Source organism: Notamacropus eugenii, chromosome 1 (genome assembly GCF_028372415.1).
Source record: "Notamacropus eugenii isolate mMacEug1 chromosome 1, mMacEug1.pri_v2, whole genome shotgun sequence".
In the NCBI taxonomy this organism is placed as follows: Eukaryota; Metazoa; Chordata; class Mammalia; order Diprotodontia; family Macropodidae; genus Notamacropus; species Notamacropus eugenii.
Window position 1 is genome coordinate 665,378,723 of NC_092872.1, and position 17,252 is coordinate 665,395,974.

The window sequence follows — 17,252 nt, forward strand, 5'->3', positions numbered from 1 at the left end:
GTTACTGTTTTTCTTAAAGTTTTCAGTTCCAAATTCTATCTCTCCCTTCCTTCCTACACTTCTCCCTGCCTGAGACAGTAAGCAATCAGATATACTCTACTTGTGCAATTATGTAAAACTTTTCCATATTAATCATTTTGTATAAGACTCAAAGAAAAGAAAAAAATGAAAGAAACTGAAAAACAGCATGCTTCAATCTGTATTCAATCAATGTTAGTTCTTTCTCTGGAGACGGATAATATGTTTCATCATTAGTCCTTTGGGATTGTCTCAGATCATTGTATTGCTGAGAACAGTAAGTCATTCAAAGTTTTTGATGAAACAATATTGCTGTTACTGTGTATAACATTCTCCTAGTTCTATTCTCTTATTTTTACATCAGTTCATGTAAGTCTTTCCAGGTTTCTCTGAAATTATGCTGCTTTTCATCTCTCATAGCACAATAATATTCCATTACAATCATTTACCACATATTATTTAACCATTCCCCAAATGATGGGCATCCCTTCAATTTCTAATTCTTAGCCATCGCAAAAAGAGCTGTGATAAATATTTTTGTACAAACAGATTTTTTTTCCCTTTTTTTGCATGTCTTTGAGATAAAGACCTAAGAGTAGTACTGCTGGATCAAAGGGTATGTACAGTTTTATAGCTCTTTGGTCATAGTTCCAAATTGCTCTCCAGAATGGCTGGATCAGTTCACAAATCCACCAGTGGTGCTTTAGTGCCCCAGTTTTCCCACATCCCCTCCAATATCTAACATTTTCCTTTCTCGTCATATTAGTCACTCTGATAGGTGTGAGGTGGTACCTCAGTGTGGTTTAAATTTGCATATCTCTGATCAATGGTGATTTAGAGCATTTTTTCATATGAATATGGATAGCTTTGATTTCTTTCTATGGAAACTGCCTGTTCATATCCTTTGACCATTTATCAATTGGGGAATGACGTGTTTTTATAAATTTATAAATTTTATAACATATAAATTTTATTTGTAAATTTGACTCTCTACATTTGAGAAACAAGGCCTTTGTTGGAGATACTGTTGCAAATTTTTTTTCCCAGTTTTCTGCTGTTCTTATAATTTTGCCAACCTCATTTTTCTTCCTTCTTTTTATACACCCTACATTCCAAGCCAAGTGGAATTACAAGCTGTCCTATCAACATTTTCTGAATCCTTCTCTTCTTTTCACACTGAGTTTAGTTACCAACTCTTCTATGAAGCCATGGCCAATAAACTAAGCTAAAAGTATTGTCTCCCTCCTCAAATTTTACTTATTTATATACATGTTGTATTCTCCCACAAGTAGAATGTAAATTCTTTATTTACCTATTCAGTGGTATAACAATCAAACTACCAGAAACTTATTTTTTACAGCTAGGAAAAAAAAATCAAAATTCATCTAGAAGAACAAAAAGGCCAGAATATCAAGGCAGTTAATTAAAAGAGAACCTAGGGAAGGTGGCCTAGCCACACCAGACCTTAAATTGTATTATAAAGCAACAATCATTAAAACTACTTGGCATTAGCTAACAAATAGAGGGGTAGATCAGTGGAATAGGTTAGATACACAAGACACAGTAGTCTATGATTATAGCAATCTACTGTTTGATAAACCCAAAGACACCCCACCTTTTGGGATGAGAACTTACTATTTGACAAAAACTGCTGGGAAAACTGGAAAACAGTATGGCAGAAACTGGGCATTGACTAATGTCTGACAATATATACAAAATAAAGTGCAAATGGGTACACAATTTAGATATAAAGGCTGATAGTATAAACAAATTAGGGGAGCAAGGAATAGTTTATCTGTCAGATTTATGGAGAATTGAGGAATTTATGACCAAATAAGAGATAGAGAACATTATGAAATGCAAAATGGATAATTTTGATTGCATTAAATTGAAAAGTTTTTGCACAAACAAAGCCAATGCAACCAAGATTAGGAGGGAAGCGGAAAACTAGCAAAGAATTTTTATAACTAGTGTCTCTGATAAAGCTGTCATTTCTAAAATATATAGAGAACTGAGTCAAGAATACAAGTCATTTCCCAACTGCTAAACAATCAAAGGGTAGGAACAGGTAGTTTTCAGAGGAAGAAATTAAAACTATCTATAATCATACGAAAAATGCTCTAAATCACCACCGACTAGAGAGATGCAAATCAAAAACAACTCTGAGGTACCACATCACACCTACCAGACTGGTTAATATGACAAAACCAGAAGATGATAAATGTTGGAGAAGAAATGGGAAAGTTGGAACACTAATTCATTGCTAGTGGAGTTGTGAGCTGATCCAACCATTCTGAAGAGCAATTTGGAACTATGCCCAAAGGGCTATAAACATGTGCATACCCTTTGACCCTGCAATACTTCTAGGGTTGTATCTCAAAGAGATGATAAAAATGGGAAAAGGATCCATGTGCACAAAAATATTTATAGCAGCTCTCTTTGTGGTGGCCAAGAACTGGAAATTGAGGACCTGCCCATCAATAGGGGAATAACTGAACAAGTTGTGGTATATGAATGTAATGGAATACAAGAAATGATGAAAAAGTGGACTTCAGAAAAACCTGGAAAGACATATATGAACTGATGCTGAGTGAAGTGAGCAGAACCAGGAACGATACACAGGAACAGCCACAGTGTATGATGACTGATTTTGATAGACTTAGCCCTTCTCAGCAAGGTAAGGACCTAAAACAATTCTAAAGGACTCATTATGGAAAATGCAATCCATATCCAGAGAAAGAATTGTGGAGTCTGAATGCAGAGCAAAGCTCTGTTTCATTGGGGGTTTTTTTCTTTCTAATGGTTTCTCCCACTCATTATAATTCTTCTGTGCAACATAACTAATGTGAAAATGTGCTTAATAGGAATGTATGTGTAGCACCTACATCACACTGCATGCCATCTTGGTGAGAGGGAGGGCAGGGAGGGGGAGAAAAATCTAAAACTTATGGAGAATGCTGAAAGCTAAAAATAAATTAATAAAAAAGTAAAGTAAATTCCTTGTACTCAGAGACTTTATCACTTTTTATTTTTGTATAATGGCTAACATTTATACAGTGCTTTGAAGTCAACAAAGCAGTATATGTATGCATATGTATACATGTGTATATGTATATATATATTTTCACACACATATGCACATGCGCGCGCGACACACACACACACACACACACACACACACACACACACACACACACACACACACACACACACACACCTCTTCTCCTTCCCAGTCTAAACATTCCCAGTCCCCTAAACTGATCCTAATATGGAATCATCTCTTTTCTCCTGACCATCTTGGTTGTTCTATTGTAGTCATGAAGCAGATTGTCAATGCCTTACTCAAAACATGGTGCCTAGAGCTAAACACAAATACTCTAGCTGTAGATTAAGGTTGAGTACAGTACAGTAGCCCTATAACTTCCCTTGTTATTTATACAATATCTCTGTTCATCCAGTCTAAAATCACTCCAGCTTTTGGGGGGCTGCTATGTCATAATGTCGATTCCTATTGTGTTTGTAGTTTGCTGTCTAGCCATACTTCACTGGGACTGCAATGTGTGCAGGTTATCTTTTTAACCAAAAACATTTTGCATTTACCTTCTTCATATTTTGTATTTATCCATGAATATTTGTTTCCTTCTAGGAGAATGTAATTTCCTTTTATTTCTATTTCTAATTCTCCTTCTAGGAGAATGGCAGGGACTATACTGTGTCTTGTCTTCCTGTACCACTGTGTCTTAACACCAAGTAGGAAGTCAACAAACGATTGCTGACTGAATTGAACTAACCTAAGTGTAGGACTTTATATTTATTCCTAATACACTCCAGCTCATTAGATTTGATCTATAATTCTGGCCTGTAGAGATCTCTCTAGATCCTGACTGTGATCCAAAACATCAGTCATCCCCTCAGTTTCACAACACCCGCTACCTGGATAAGGGCACCCCACCCTCACATATCTTCATCCTGATTAACAAAATGAACAAGTTTTTGTTTTGGGGTTTTTTTTAATCATAAGCAGTTAACCTCCACTAGAGTCTGAAGAATTGTGCCTCTGATTATAAAATTAACTAATAGTGATAGCACTCAAACATCAAGTATTTATTAAAATTTACTTTGTGTGAGAGACTGCGCAAAGTGCTGAGGAAATAATGAAAAGTTAAAAACTCAATCCCTGCCCTAAGGAGCTCACATTCTAATGGAGCTGACAGTATGCAAATAAGTACGAATACACAAAATGAATACAGACTACAATGAAGGACATCTCAGAGTAAAAGAACAAGCAATAGTAATACTAAGGCATTTATATAGAGTGCCACAGTTTACAAAGTGCTTTAACATGCATTATGTCATTTGATATCTAACAATAACTCTTAAGGGTAAAATTATGAGCAAGCTGGAATATCGAGGGCTTGCAAACTATAGTGAAAAGAAAGATGGGCTTTGGTTTAGGAAGCCTGGGTTTAAATCCTGGCTGTAAAACTTAGGAGTTCTGTGACTTTGGGAAAATCATTTAAACTGTGAGTTTCTGCTTTCACATCTATAAAAATTGGGTTAGTAAACTATATACTAACCATCATATACAACTGTTGTGGGAAAAGCATTTTTTCAAATTTTACCCTGTTGTATAAATATGAGTTATTACCATCATATCCCCTTTTTACTGGATTACAAAACTGAAGATCAGCAAAATTAAGTAACTTAGTCATTTCACATAATTAGCAATTATCTTCTGATTCTCAGTCCAGTTTTCTGGAATTTCACAACAACACATAAAAAGCAAAGGTTATCTTGGCAGAATTTCAAAGCACAAACTTCTGTAAAGTACTATGTTTCCATCATACAGCACAGAATTTTATTCATTAAATAAATGTTCACTGAGTAACTAGTTTGGGGCAGTACCAAAGACTACACCATTATGAAGAATTATTTTATTGGAATAAGTGAGGCTATCTAACCTATACCTCTGCTTCCCAGAAGTACTGTACTTAAATTTTCTCCAAAAGATCAATGACAATTTTAAAATGAATCCTGGGATGGAGAGTAAACATCCATTAGGGAAGCGGCCTGGATGAGTGAAAGGAGTGTCATACTTGAAATCAGGAGACCGAAGTTCCAGCCTGGGTTCTCAAAATCATTAACTGTGTGATTATACCTCAGGCCCTTAACCCCACTGGGCTTCAGTTTCTTCATCCGTAAAAGAAGGATAATACTTGTACCCTTTCATAGGGTTGTTATGAGAAAAGGACTCTATAACCTTTAAAGCACTATACTGCTGAGAGTTATCGTTATTATTACTGTCCTCCCTCAGTAACCTTTCTGAGAGCTTAAAATTCTTCTTGCTACAGTTTATACTCTTTTTCTCTCATTCTTTCCTCCATTGATATAGAAAATAACTTATCAGCAACCTCTGCTGTAATAATCTGTCTTTTTCTTGAAAACCATTATTAGATTGCCCCTTATCCTTTCCTTTTTTTTTAATCTTTCTTCAGAGACACTATTTTTCAACACAGTCATTTTCTTTCCTATTCTCAGGGCTCACTCCAAGCTGATCGCATAAAGCCCTGATCAGTGCTAAGTGTTACAGCAGGATTAAAAGTCCCTAAATTTTGATTTTCTATTTGGGGTCTTCAATAACACAAGGAAATCATAAAAATAGATCCCAAATATTCTTCTCTACTTGCCCAAGTACTACTAAACCCTAAAATTGTATTTAGTGCAACCGCCTTATAAAGCTTAGCTTTTTCTTTTGAATTAAAATATATCACAAAACACATACTATGAATAGATATCCTTTGTGAAGGTGATTTTTTTCTTCTTAAAAACTCATCATCACCTTATTTTATCCTCATTCAGTCATATTTTCCACATAAAACGTGATCTTTCTCCTTCACAAAGCACCTGTAAAACTGCTCCTCCTTCCCTTTCAAAATGTATGCTCTTGTCAGAACACAAAATTAAACACCTCCAGTTGCATTATACAGTACAGCTGTGTCAGAAAATTAACCGAGTAAAATAGACATCTTCTTACTGCAGTTAACTGTTCCCTTCTCTGTTTTCATAATCATTTTAAAAGGCACTACTGTTTCCACTGCTTCATACAATATCAATGTTTTCAGCTGAACTTTCTCTGTTCTTGAGGTTCTATTCTGGAGATGAAGAAATGTCAAAGGGAAGGAAAAAAATCCTGAGTTTCAGGTACTTGGAGAATAGAGGAATTTTGAAAAATCTTGTTTTCACTTTTAGCCTTCTTTGCATCAAGGAGAACTTCACTTTGGGTCACAATCAAAAGCTATAAAGAAAAGATTAAATGAATCTTTTGATTGCAAACCATGGAATCCTCAAATATCCCTGAGTTACTTCAGTTATTTTTTTCTTCCTTCTAGCAACACAGCAAGACGCAATGAAATCAGCAGGACAAATTCCTATAAAACATATAACAAGCATTGATTCGGGTTGCTTGTTAGCTCTAACTATGCATGGACATTACCAGAATTAATGAGATTCTGATAAAATTGTTCTTGCATAAGAGATAAAAGTGATTTGTAAGATGAAATCTTGACCAGAATGATAATTACCTTAAAGAAATACTGTACTCAGGATAAAATACACTTGTATACTGAACCCAGGCACCAGCTTCATCTTCTGTTTCTCCCTTTTTTATTTCTGTTACTGAAAACAACTTAAAGGATTCAAATCTTCTTACAGATACTTGTCGTAGGTGATCATCCAAGTGTTTCTGCTTCAGAACCTTTGAGACAAAAATAAACAGGGAGTTCAAAGTAAATAAAGAGATCCTCCAGTCAAGTGTTCAAAGAGTAAGTTCAAGAAAACCTAAGTCAAGAATCAATCAAGACTGCTAAATGGTTGGGAGTATTCATAGAATTTCAGCAGAATTTACTGAGCAAAAATCTGAATAAGGCAACATAAAAAAATAGGTCAAAACATTATTTACAGAAGTATTCCTGATGTAAAACGATCAAGATCTTCATCTTTGTGAAGCACTTTAGCACAAACAAATACAGAAAGAAAGAGCTAGAAGGTATTTGGGATCATCCTCTACTCTACACAGAAAAATGCTGAAGGTCACCTCAGACCAGTGTAAAGAAAAAAGTTACTTATAGATATTTGGAGAAAAACATTTGGAGAATTTCCCTTTTACAAATGGGCGATTCTAAAGTTTTGCTAAATAATTTTCACCTGAGGAAAAACAATATTTTACAAATCATTCATAAGCATTCATTACAAAGCAAAAATCAAATAGACCCCCACACAGAAAACTGATGGAAAACTAAATGGGTGTTAATAGAAAAAGGAAAGTTCTTTGAGATAACACTTGTTTCATTCATTTTTTTTTGTATCTCCAGAGTCTAATACAGGACCTTGTACACAGTAGGCATCTAATAAATGTTTAAGTGAACTAAAAAATATTTTCATAAATAAGGTAATATAGCAGATGTTATCCAAAGCAAATTAAATGTTTTTTTCCCTATTCAAGATAACTTCTAGAAACTTAATCAACATTAACAATCAAATAAAAAGACATACAAAGATAGTCACATTCAAAATAAATACATCAGAGAATAACTATATACTTCCATTTGTGCTACAGATTTTATAGAGTTTATATTATGAGCTTCAACCTGTATAATATATTGAAATTAAGTTAATTAATTTCAGTAATTAAATCATCCTAAATTAGGTCCAAAACAAATCTATTTTATAACAAATTCTCCTCTAGAGAAAATCATTCCCTGGGGGAAGTTCTAAAAACACGCAGAAACAAGATGACACAGTAAGATACATATAAAACAGGGTGTGTCACTTTGGGAAAGAAAGAAGCAATTATACTACAAATTCTCTGAGTGCTGAAACTTGTCTGACACTTTTTGTATCTGAAGTGCACCCGTGCACACACACAGAGTGAAGAGATGTTCGATACATACTTCTTGACTGTATTTTTTTTAGTGAAAAATCAAGAGCCTCCAAACAATCTGCCACACAGAGGCAAATTTTAAGTACTTAATTAAGAAAGCCCTCTCTAACCTATACTCTTAGGCACCTTGCTTCTCTTCCTTTTTGGCAGAAAGTAACAAGTCTTTCACCTAGAATACTAAAGTTTTCATTCATGCCAAACATATGGAAGTAGCCAAAAAAAAGAGACACAGTGTGGTCTGAAGGGATGACAGCACTTTGTTATGTGGAAGCAAAAAACATACATTACCTAAGATCAAATATAAAAAGATCACCCTATATCTCAATAAATAAAATTTATACAATGAAACAGAGGGCCATACTTCACAGTGATACTATATGAATTTAAGTCATGGAATCCAGTAGTCTCCAAATAATTTAAGTTGCAAAGGGCTATAAAGCAGTTCATGGTAGATTGCAACATGTTATCAAGGAGAGACTGAATAAAAGAAGCAGACCAGAGGATGTTCTCCTATTCTCACTGAAGAAATATACAATATACAACCAGAAAAGGAGATGGCCCAGAAATATTATGAGAATAAAGGATAACCGACAGGGATTCCTGTATCTTCTAACGGCATCCACAACTAGAGGAAGACATCCAGCACCTAGGTCAACCTCCACAGGAGAATTTGTTGAAGTACAAAAAAAGACACGAAGTATGGAGGAGGACAAATCATGGTTGGACTACAAAGGGAATAACTCCATCGGTGACATCCCAGACCCACTGAACTATAAAAGCATAAATATTTATAAGGTTCTACTACTTGTATCCTGAGGTTTCACAATATCTGCTTTTGGAAGAAAACATCTTTGACAAGTTACTATATTAATAATCCCAACCCAAGCCTCAGAGGCTCATTGTTTGACTTTTGATGGCTTAGAATGAGTGTAAATAGCAATTGTTGTCTGTTCTGGTCAGAAACACTGAGGGTCTTTCCCCTCCCCGACAGATATCTTTCGTCTCAACTCTTACCTAGCCCTTAGTCACTGAACTGGCGTGGTCTCAGAAAACTGAGACCTGGGAAAGACCTTCATTTAGAAAGGCCAAGGTCACCCACTGCATCCTGGGCCATTGCCAGTTGTCTTGACTTTTCTCCTGCCACTGGACTTCAGCTCTGCCTCACTTAAATCCAATTCACCCTCTTGATGTCATTTGTCCTTTTCAAAAACAAAGGAGGAATAACAACAACTGCTGTCTTACAAGACATCTAACAAATACTGGTTGAACTGAAAAGTTCACATCCTTAAATGCAAGTTTTTCAAATGAATACAAAAGTTGTTTTTCACATTTGTTCTTTCAGATCATCCAATAGTCACTGAGCTATGCAGATGAGCCATGTTCTTATTTCTTTTCTAGCCTTAGGAAAAAAAAAATCTGACAAATCTGTTTAATGGTAGTGAAGATAAGAGCTCAGAAAGGCTGCAATACAATGTTCTCTGTTTTTGCGATGTTCTCCAACTGGAAGGTCCCCATGTATTGTTTTCTAAATAAATGAATCCTGGGAACCCATAAGGATGCCAAGACTCAAGAAAGCTAACAGGAAACCATTACTTAGTAAACCAGAAAAAAGTATGGAATGAAAAATAAATAGTGATTCAAAGCTACAGCCTAAACAATTTAATTTCTCCTTCACGGACAATGAATAGGCATGGACACTCTCGGATTTAAGAATGGTTTCCCTAATATTACAACCTCATTCTCTGAACTTACCATCCCAAGCTCTATGAAGATTATATTAATTTTTAACAAATCTTTTTAATTCAACTTCATGAAAACTACCCTCTTTAATTATTTTTTGTTATTTTTTATTGTATTTATTTTATTGTTATTTTAGTTTCAATTACTAACAATTGAGAAGTCTTTAATTAGACTCTGGCTACATTCAATATTCTCACAATTACCACTTATTTTTACAATATGCAATTTAAACATAATTTCTCTCTTTTAAATTCAAAACTATATAACTAAGTGATATACACCTACCACAATTGTATTACCATAATCAACACCAAAGAACTTCTAAGTACCTTCACAGAGTGAGGTAAATGGAAGTTATAAATTTCCATTCAACAAAAGGAAGAATTTATAACCATTTCTATAGACAATTCCAATGAATCATCCAGCAATGCAGCAGGCTGCCTTGCAAAGTAGTTAGGTCCCTACCACTGGTAGTATTCAACATAGTCTATATAGAATGTAAAGCTCCTTAAGAGAAGGGAATTTTTTCCTTGTAGCCCCAGAACCTATCACACTACCTGGCACATACTAGGTGCTTAACAAATGCTTACTAATTGGTATGGTTATATCTTTGACTATAACTAATTATTTTAATGCAATATCAATATTAGAGAAAATGATATCTCAAATTCCACATACCCAAAACAGAACTCAATAATCTTTCCCCCAAAACTGATCTCCCTTCTGGACTTCCTTATCTCTGTAGTGGGCACATCCATCCTTCTAGTCTCTCAGATTTGTAACTTCAGCATTAATTATCCTACATTCCACTCATTCAAACAGTTGCCAAACCTCGCCATTTCTATTTTTCCAACATTTCTCTCATATGTCATAAGTTTGAGTCAGGACTTCTTGCCTTGTAATACAACCTATCCTTGTGCTAGAATGCTCCTGACCAGATTCTGTCTTTCATATCTTCCACCTTCCTGAGCTGACCTAGGCTGGTGAAATCACTCATGGTTTTTCTTCCCCTTGGATCTCTCAGTAAATATTTGATGTGGTATGATTTCTAAAGTTTGGAGGAATTGTTTTGTTTTGTTGTGGCAAGGTAGCTTGCTGCATTTCTTTCTGCTACTCTGCCTTCTTGGCTCCCGCATTGTGGAATTTTCCTCCTGCTGTCATGTGAAAACCATTATGTCTTTGATAACATTCATGGTTGTATCCCTTCCTTGTCCACCCTCTTCTCTTTCTGGAAGCATCAAGCTGCTGCCCAAGTTTACATGTAGATGCTGCCCACATATCTTTTCTTCTTGCCCCATCTCCCCCAATCTACTTCTACCATAGGATTTCTCAAGTCAAGTCACATAATTTCCCCTTTGCAAGTCAGAAGTACAAGGAAAGGACTATTGTTTTTCCTCTTTGGACAATATGATCCTTCTCTGCCTTTCAAGCTTGGCGCCATTGGCCCATATCATCTCCTCAATGAAGTCATTGAGTATAAAAATATATGTTACGTTGGTTTTGAAGGTCTTGCCAAGTTTTTCAGACACTGTCTCTATTTCTTCACATTCTGTAGCAGATGGTGGCAAAGAAACTTCAGTTTTCATGATAGCAGTCTTTTGTTTATGTTCATCATGAATACTATAAAATGAGATGACCAAGAGTCCTGTGAAATGTATGTTTCCTGCAGCTTTTAGGAAAATGATGAATTCAAATCCACCAATTTCTTTTTTTGCCTTCCCAAAGAAGACTAGTGAGTTAGACTTTTATTTATTTTGTAGCTGCAATTTCCATTTGTCTTCTAGTTTAATTTAGGACACCACTATTAAGGATATGCCACTTTCTTCTCCTTTACTGGTACTATCTCACATGGTGAAATGGCCTTACTCCATACCAAGACTAATCTCTCTACTTGTTCAAATGATCCCATTCCATCCCATCCCCTCCAAAAAATTGCTCCCTCTGTCATCCCCACTCTTTCACTTATTTTCAACCTCTCCCTGTCTGTTGGCACCTTCCCTACTGCCTACAAACATGACCTTGTCTCCTTTATCCTGAAAAAATCCTCACTTCTTCCTTCTATCCCCATTAACTATCATCCTATATGTCTTCTGCTCTTTGTAGATAAACTCCTCAAAAAGACCATTTAGAATAAGTGCCTCTACTTTCTCTACTCTCACTCTCTTCTAACCCCTCACAATCTGGCTTCTGACTATCATTCCAACAAAACTGCTATCTCCAAAGTTACTAGTGATCTCTTCATTGCCAAATCCAATGGTCTTTTCTTTATGTTCATTCCCCTTGACCTCTCTGCAGCATTTGATACTTCTGATCACTTTCTTCTCCTTGATTCTCTCTCTCTCTCTCTTTCTCTCTCTCTCTCAGGTTTCAGGACATCATTCTCTCCTTGACTTTCCTCCTAACTATATGCCTGCTCCTCTCTCTCCTTTGCTGGATTCTCTTCCAGACCATGCCCTCTAAACATAAAAAGTTATGGTGACAGAGATACTCAAGACATATACCAAGAAAAAGAGAGTGATCCCAAAGTATCTACAAGTAAAGCTTCAAGGAAAAATGCAGCTTGGGTACAAATTCAACTAAAATTCCAGTAAAATATGAAGCAAGAGTTTGAAAAAAATAATTTAAAAATTTTTGCAAATGAAATAAAAGGTTTACAGAAAAAAAAATTGGGAGGTGGGGGAGAAAATATCTACAATGGTCCTTTAAGAGGTTGTTTCCTGAACTTTGTAGATAATTAGACCAAGTTCTCACCAATACCTGGTTCAATGAGTGGGGACTCCTACATGTGCTATCACTCCATGCCTCAAAGCAACCTGGAAAAGCTTAAGAGGATTACTGTTTTATGGAGAAATTTTCTAGCACAGAAGATTCAAGGCACACACTATTCCAGAAAAAGGAAGGAATGTGTCAACAGCTTGTCCCCCCCAAAAAAGTCCCAGAAAACCAGAAAGGTAATTTCCAGACCAGGGCTGATAGGTAGAAAAATATTTTGGAAAATATGGCTCAATTCTGAGAAACAAAAGACATCAAAGATTTACATAACATCCAGAAGCCTCACGTTGGCATAATAAGAATCAGGAAATAAGCATTTATTATGTGCCAGGTTGGTTGGTTGTTATCCTTCATTCTCAAAGAGGACCAAAATGACATCACTAAGATAGGGTCAAGTTTCGATGTGTTCAACTATGGCTGATCAGACCAATACAAGCTCAGAATGCTCTAACACAGTTGGGCACAAATAGTTCACGTGAGCATTTGAGGAGGATACTATAAATTTGTGCATCCTGCATCTCCTTTGAGCTTTCAATTCTACTTTCAACAGCACCTTCTCTGATATGGGCACTTCATGCTGAGGGATCCTGCGCCAATGTCTCCTATGTCACACAGTCAGTTCCAAAGTTCTTAAGAGACACTTTGAGAGTTTCCTTGTGTGGCTTCTTCTGACCATCATGTGAATGCTTGCCCTACGTGAATTCTTCATAAAACGGTCTTTTTGGCAAGCATACATTTTGTATTCAAACAATGTGCCAGGTACTGTGCTGAGTGCTATACAGATATTATGACCACAATAACCCTAAGAGGCAGGTGCCACTACTATCCTCGTTTTACAGTTGAAGAAACTAAGGCAGACAAAGGTTAAGTTACTTTTTCAGAGTGACACAGCTAGTAAGTGTCTGAGGCTGGATTTGAACTCAAATCTTCCTGATTCCAGGCTCAGCGATCTAACCACTTAGCATTCAACTGCCTAAGAACATTTTCTTCCAAAAAAGGGAACGCATTGGATATGGTAAGCAGTGAATCACAGCATTAAAAAAAAATGAAATTGACTATATCTTAGCAGTTTACTGATGTAGGAGTTAAATCAGAATAAATTGTCTATCACTTGGTTAAAGTAAAAGTCAAAATCAACATTAAATGAGAAGAAAAGGGTAAAGAAGGGAGAAGAAACCTGCCGGAAATCATGACTTCAATCAGACTTGTTCTAACATCATTAATTACAAATAAAGGGAAAGGGGGAAAAGACAAAGATACTGATGAGGATTACCACCATTTCCTACAAAAGTTTAAACAATGTATAAAAAGTCCCATTCAGGAAACCACCCTAGTCAGTAAACACAATCTATAATTCTCATCATCAATGACAAGGAAGCCAACATATTTAGGCCCTAACATATCAGTCTCCAATAGGCTAAATGACAAAGTAGAAATGGTATTTAAGTTGAAGTTAAGAGAAATTATTAAACTATTATATACCAAGAAAATGCATATTTGAGCAGGCCAATCTTGAAAGCAAGGAAAGACACCAAAAGAATAGAAAAAAAAATCAGAGATGACATTATTACTCAAAAACGATCAAAAGGTTATTGTAACTACCATATGCCTACTTTATCTTTATAAAATCTTTATAAGAATGATATACACAAATACATATATACATATTATATATGTATGTATATATATAAAGGATTCCTTAACGAAAATATGAGAAATCTTTCACAAAAGATTTTCTATAACATATGACATCTTGACAGTCACACAATTGTCTGAAGAGTGCTGCTCATACAAGATGTTTGTTGATGAAAAAAAAAAGTATTTAACTTGTCAGAGAAAAATATAGCCTTCAAGGCTTTTCTCCACATAGGAATTATTCTGATGCCTTGATAAATACATGAACAGAGATAACTCTATTAAACAACCCACTGATTAGTAACTTCAAGTGACCTCTATGTCATGGACACTTCAGCTATCCAAAGGTGTTCACCATGGCCACGGAGGATGCAAATGGAAAGAGTCAAACAGAAGCATTATGTTTAGATAATGTGATCATGCACAAGTTTCTGTTTGTGGGTGATAGCAACCTAACTGCAAGAAGCCCAAGCAAAACACAGGCCCTCTACATTTAGACTACTCGAAATGAATAGTCCTAACAATCCATACACAAAATATTTTAAAAAAGAAAAATCCCTACTGTCAAGACTATGGCAAAGAGAGTCAGGTAATCAATCCAATGAGCAAGCATATCATTACCTATATCTAGAGCAGACACAAGCGGCAGTTAGGTGGCTCAGTGGATAGAGTGCTAGGCCTGGAGTCAGGAAGACTCATTCTCCTGAACTCAAATCTGACCTGAGACAGTTACTAGTTATGCAGCCCTGGACAAGTCGCTTAACCCTGCTTGCCTGAGTTTTCCCAACTGTTAATTGGGCTAGAGAAGGAAATGACAAACCACCCTAGTACCTTTGCCAAGAAAACCCTAAAAGGGCTCACAAGACTCAGACACCACTGAACAACAACAACATGACTGAGCTGGGGGTGGGCTGCTAGTGTCATAAAAGGAAGTATAACAAATATTCTGCCTGAATACCACACTAGTATCCATGAAAGCCTCCAGCATGTTGAGAAGACGCCCCCTGGAGGCGAAGTGGCTGCTTTTAATGGACCTTCATTTCTCTCTTAAACTACATTTTATTTATATACACAAAACAAGAGGAGAACAAAATGGACCTTATGTGACCAAGTACTAAAATGTGTGGCCTATAAGTCTGACACTGTACAAATTATTATTGTAGAAATTCTTAGCAGTGGAAAAGAAAAACTCCATCGAAGAAATGGAAATCAATCTAGGAGACAAGAAACTCCTCTAGGACAAAGACTGGCTCATTTCTGCCTTTGTATCCCCAGCATCTAGCATAATACCTCTTAGGCATTTAACACATTTACTTAATTGAACTAAATCCACCCTTCAACCTTGTCTGCTCCAGAGATCTTTTAGGTCTCTTCCCGACTGAGTTGGACACCCTAGTCTAGCCAGCTGTGACAGCTGCAGAAATAAAAGGTAAGCTGGCACAGGAATAGATTGATGGATGGAAGACAGGGGATAAATGGCAAAAAGAGTTGGGCTGGGTAAGACAAAAGGAATGGGTATAAATCTGCAAAAATGAATTCACTTTGTAAAGTACTTGATTTGAACAAATAAAGACACTGAGGCCTAAGGAGGCAGCTAGTGCTTACTATTATATTTATTATAGTACCATACCCCGCCAGCATACATCTCTATTTTTCATGATTGAAAAGCATACAAATGATACTTGAGATGTTAAAAGTTATGTGTATTTGAAATGCAATGAGAAAATTTACAATGAATCTGCCCCATCTTGCCCCTCTTTCCAGGCCAAGTCCCTAATGGCAAACGTGCTTGTGAGAGAATAATCTAAAAAGTGATGTTCACTGCATTCACAGTTAGAATGGACTTTCTTTGTTGGCCACTTAATCCAATGTGTGCCTTACTGAGAGTGCCCTCTACATCACCCACAAGTGGTCCTCAGATCTTTACCTGAAGACCCTTGCTATGGTACAACTCACTAACTTCTTAGGACACCTGTACACCACTTTGTCATTATCAGCAATTGCTTCTTATATCTAACCTAAATCAATCAATTAACACATATTTGGTAAGGGATTACTGCATGCTAGTAAATATACTTAAGCACTGAGGAAACAAAATTTTGTGAACCAGCCCCTGTCCTCAAGAAGCTCACATTTTAAAGGGAGATTTGTTCAGTCATTTCTCAGGTGTGTCCAACTCTTCAGGACCCCATTTGGTGTTTTCTTGGCAAAGCTACTGGAGTAGATTGCCATTTCCTTCTCTAGCTGAGATGAGGAAACTGAGACAAACAAGGTTAAGTGACTGTGTGACCAAGGTCACATGGCTAGTCAGTATCTGAAGTCAGATTTGAACTTAGGAAGATGAGTTTTCCTAGCTTCAGGCTCAGCAACATCCACTGGGCCACCTAGCAGCACAACAGGGATACCACCAAAAATAACTAGGTACAAACTGTATGTACACTGAGCAGAGAGAAGATAATCTCAGAGCGAAATGCACCATCACCTGCAGAGACCAAGAAAGGCATCCTCCAAAGCTGGAATTTGAGCTAAACCTTAAAGGAAGTTCAAAAAATGAAGAAGTGGAGGTGAAAAAGACAGAACCAGGAGATGGAGCGCCCATCAATCTAGCTGGATATTGGAATGTCTGGAGGGAAGTAAACTGTAAGAATACTGGAAAAAGTTAAAGGACTTTATATTTGATCACGAAAATAACAGGCAGACCTACACTTTAGGATTATCACTTTGGCAGCCATATGGAAGATGGAATGGAGCAGGGAAAGACTTGAAACAGGGAGATCAATTAGAAGTTTATTGCAAATGTCGAAGAAAAGTTATAAAGGCCTGAACTAGAGTAGCATGTGAGTGAGTGAAGAAAAGGAGGTATATAAGAGAAATGTTGTAAAGGTAGAAATGACAAGATTATGTACAGATTAGATGTTGGGTGAGAGAAAGTGAGCCTGGGTGACTGGAAGGATGGTGATACCATCAATGTAACAGGGAAGTTGGGATGAAGAGAGGATGGGGGGGTGAGGGGGGTGGCGGAGAACAAGTTTACTTTTAGACATGCCGAGGTTATGATGCCTATGGGACGTCCAGTTTAAGATGTCCAACGGACAGTTGGTGGTATGGGACTAGAGATCAGAAGAGAGATGAGGGCCAGATAGAGAGA

At 36.6% G+C, this 17,252-nt stretch overlaps 1 protein-coding gene across 3 annotated transcripts in view; it reads right to left on the reverse strand.

Moving 5' to 3' along the window:
• Positions 1-17,252, reverse strand: part of CAMKMT (calmodulin-lysine N-methyltransferase) — a 530,058-nt gene that overhangs the window by 503,384 nt on the left and 9,422 nt on the right. For all 3 annotated transcript variants that reach the window (XM_072635725.1, XM_072635726.1, XM_072635724.1), the window contains exon 2: positions 6,600-6,772. In XM_072635725.1, coding sequence (XP_072491826.1) covers positions 6,600-6,772 — 173 coding nt within the window. The remainder of the gene's footprint in view (positions 1-6,599; positions 6,773-17,252) is intronic.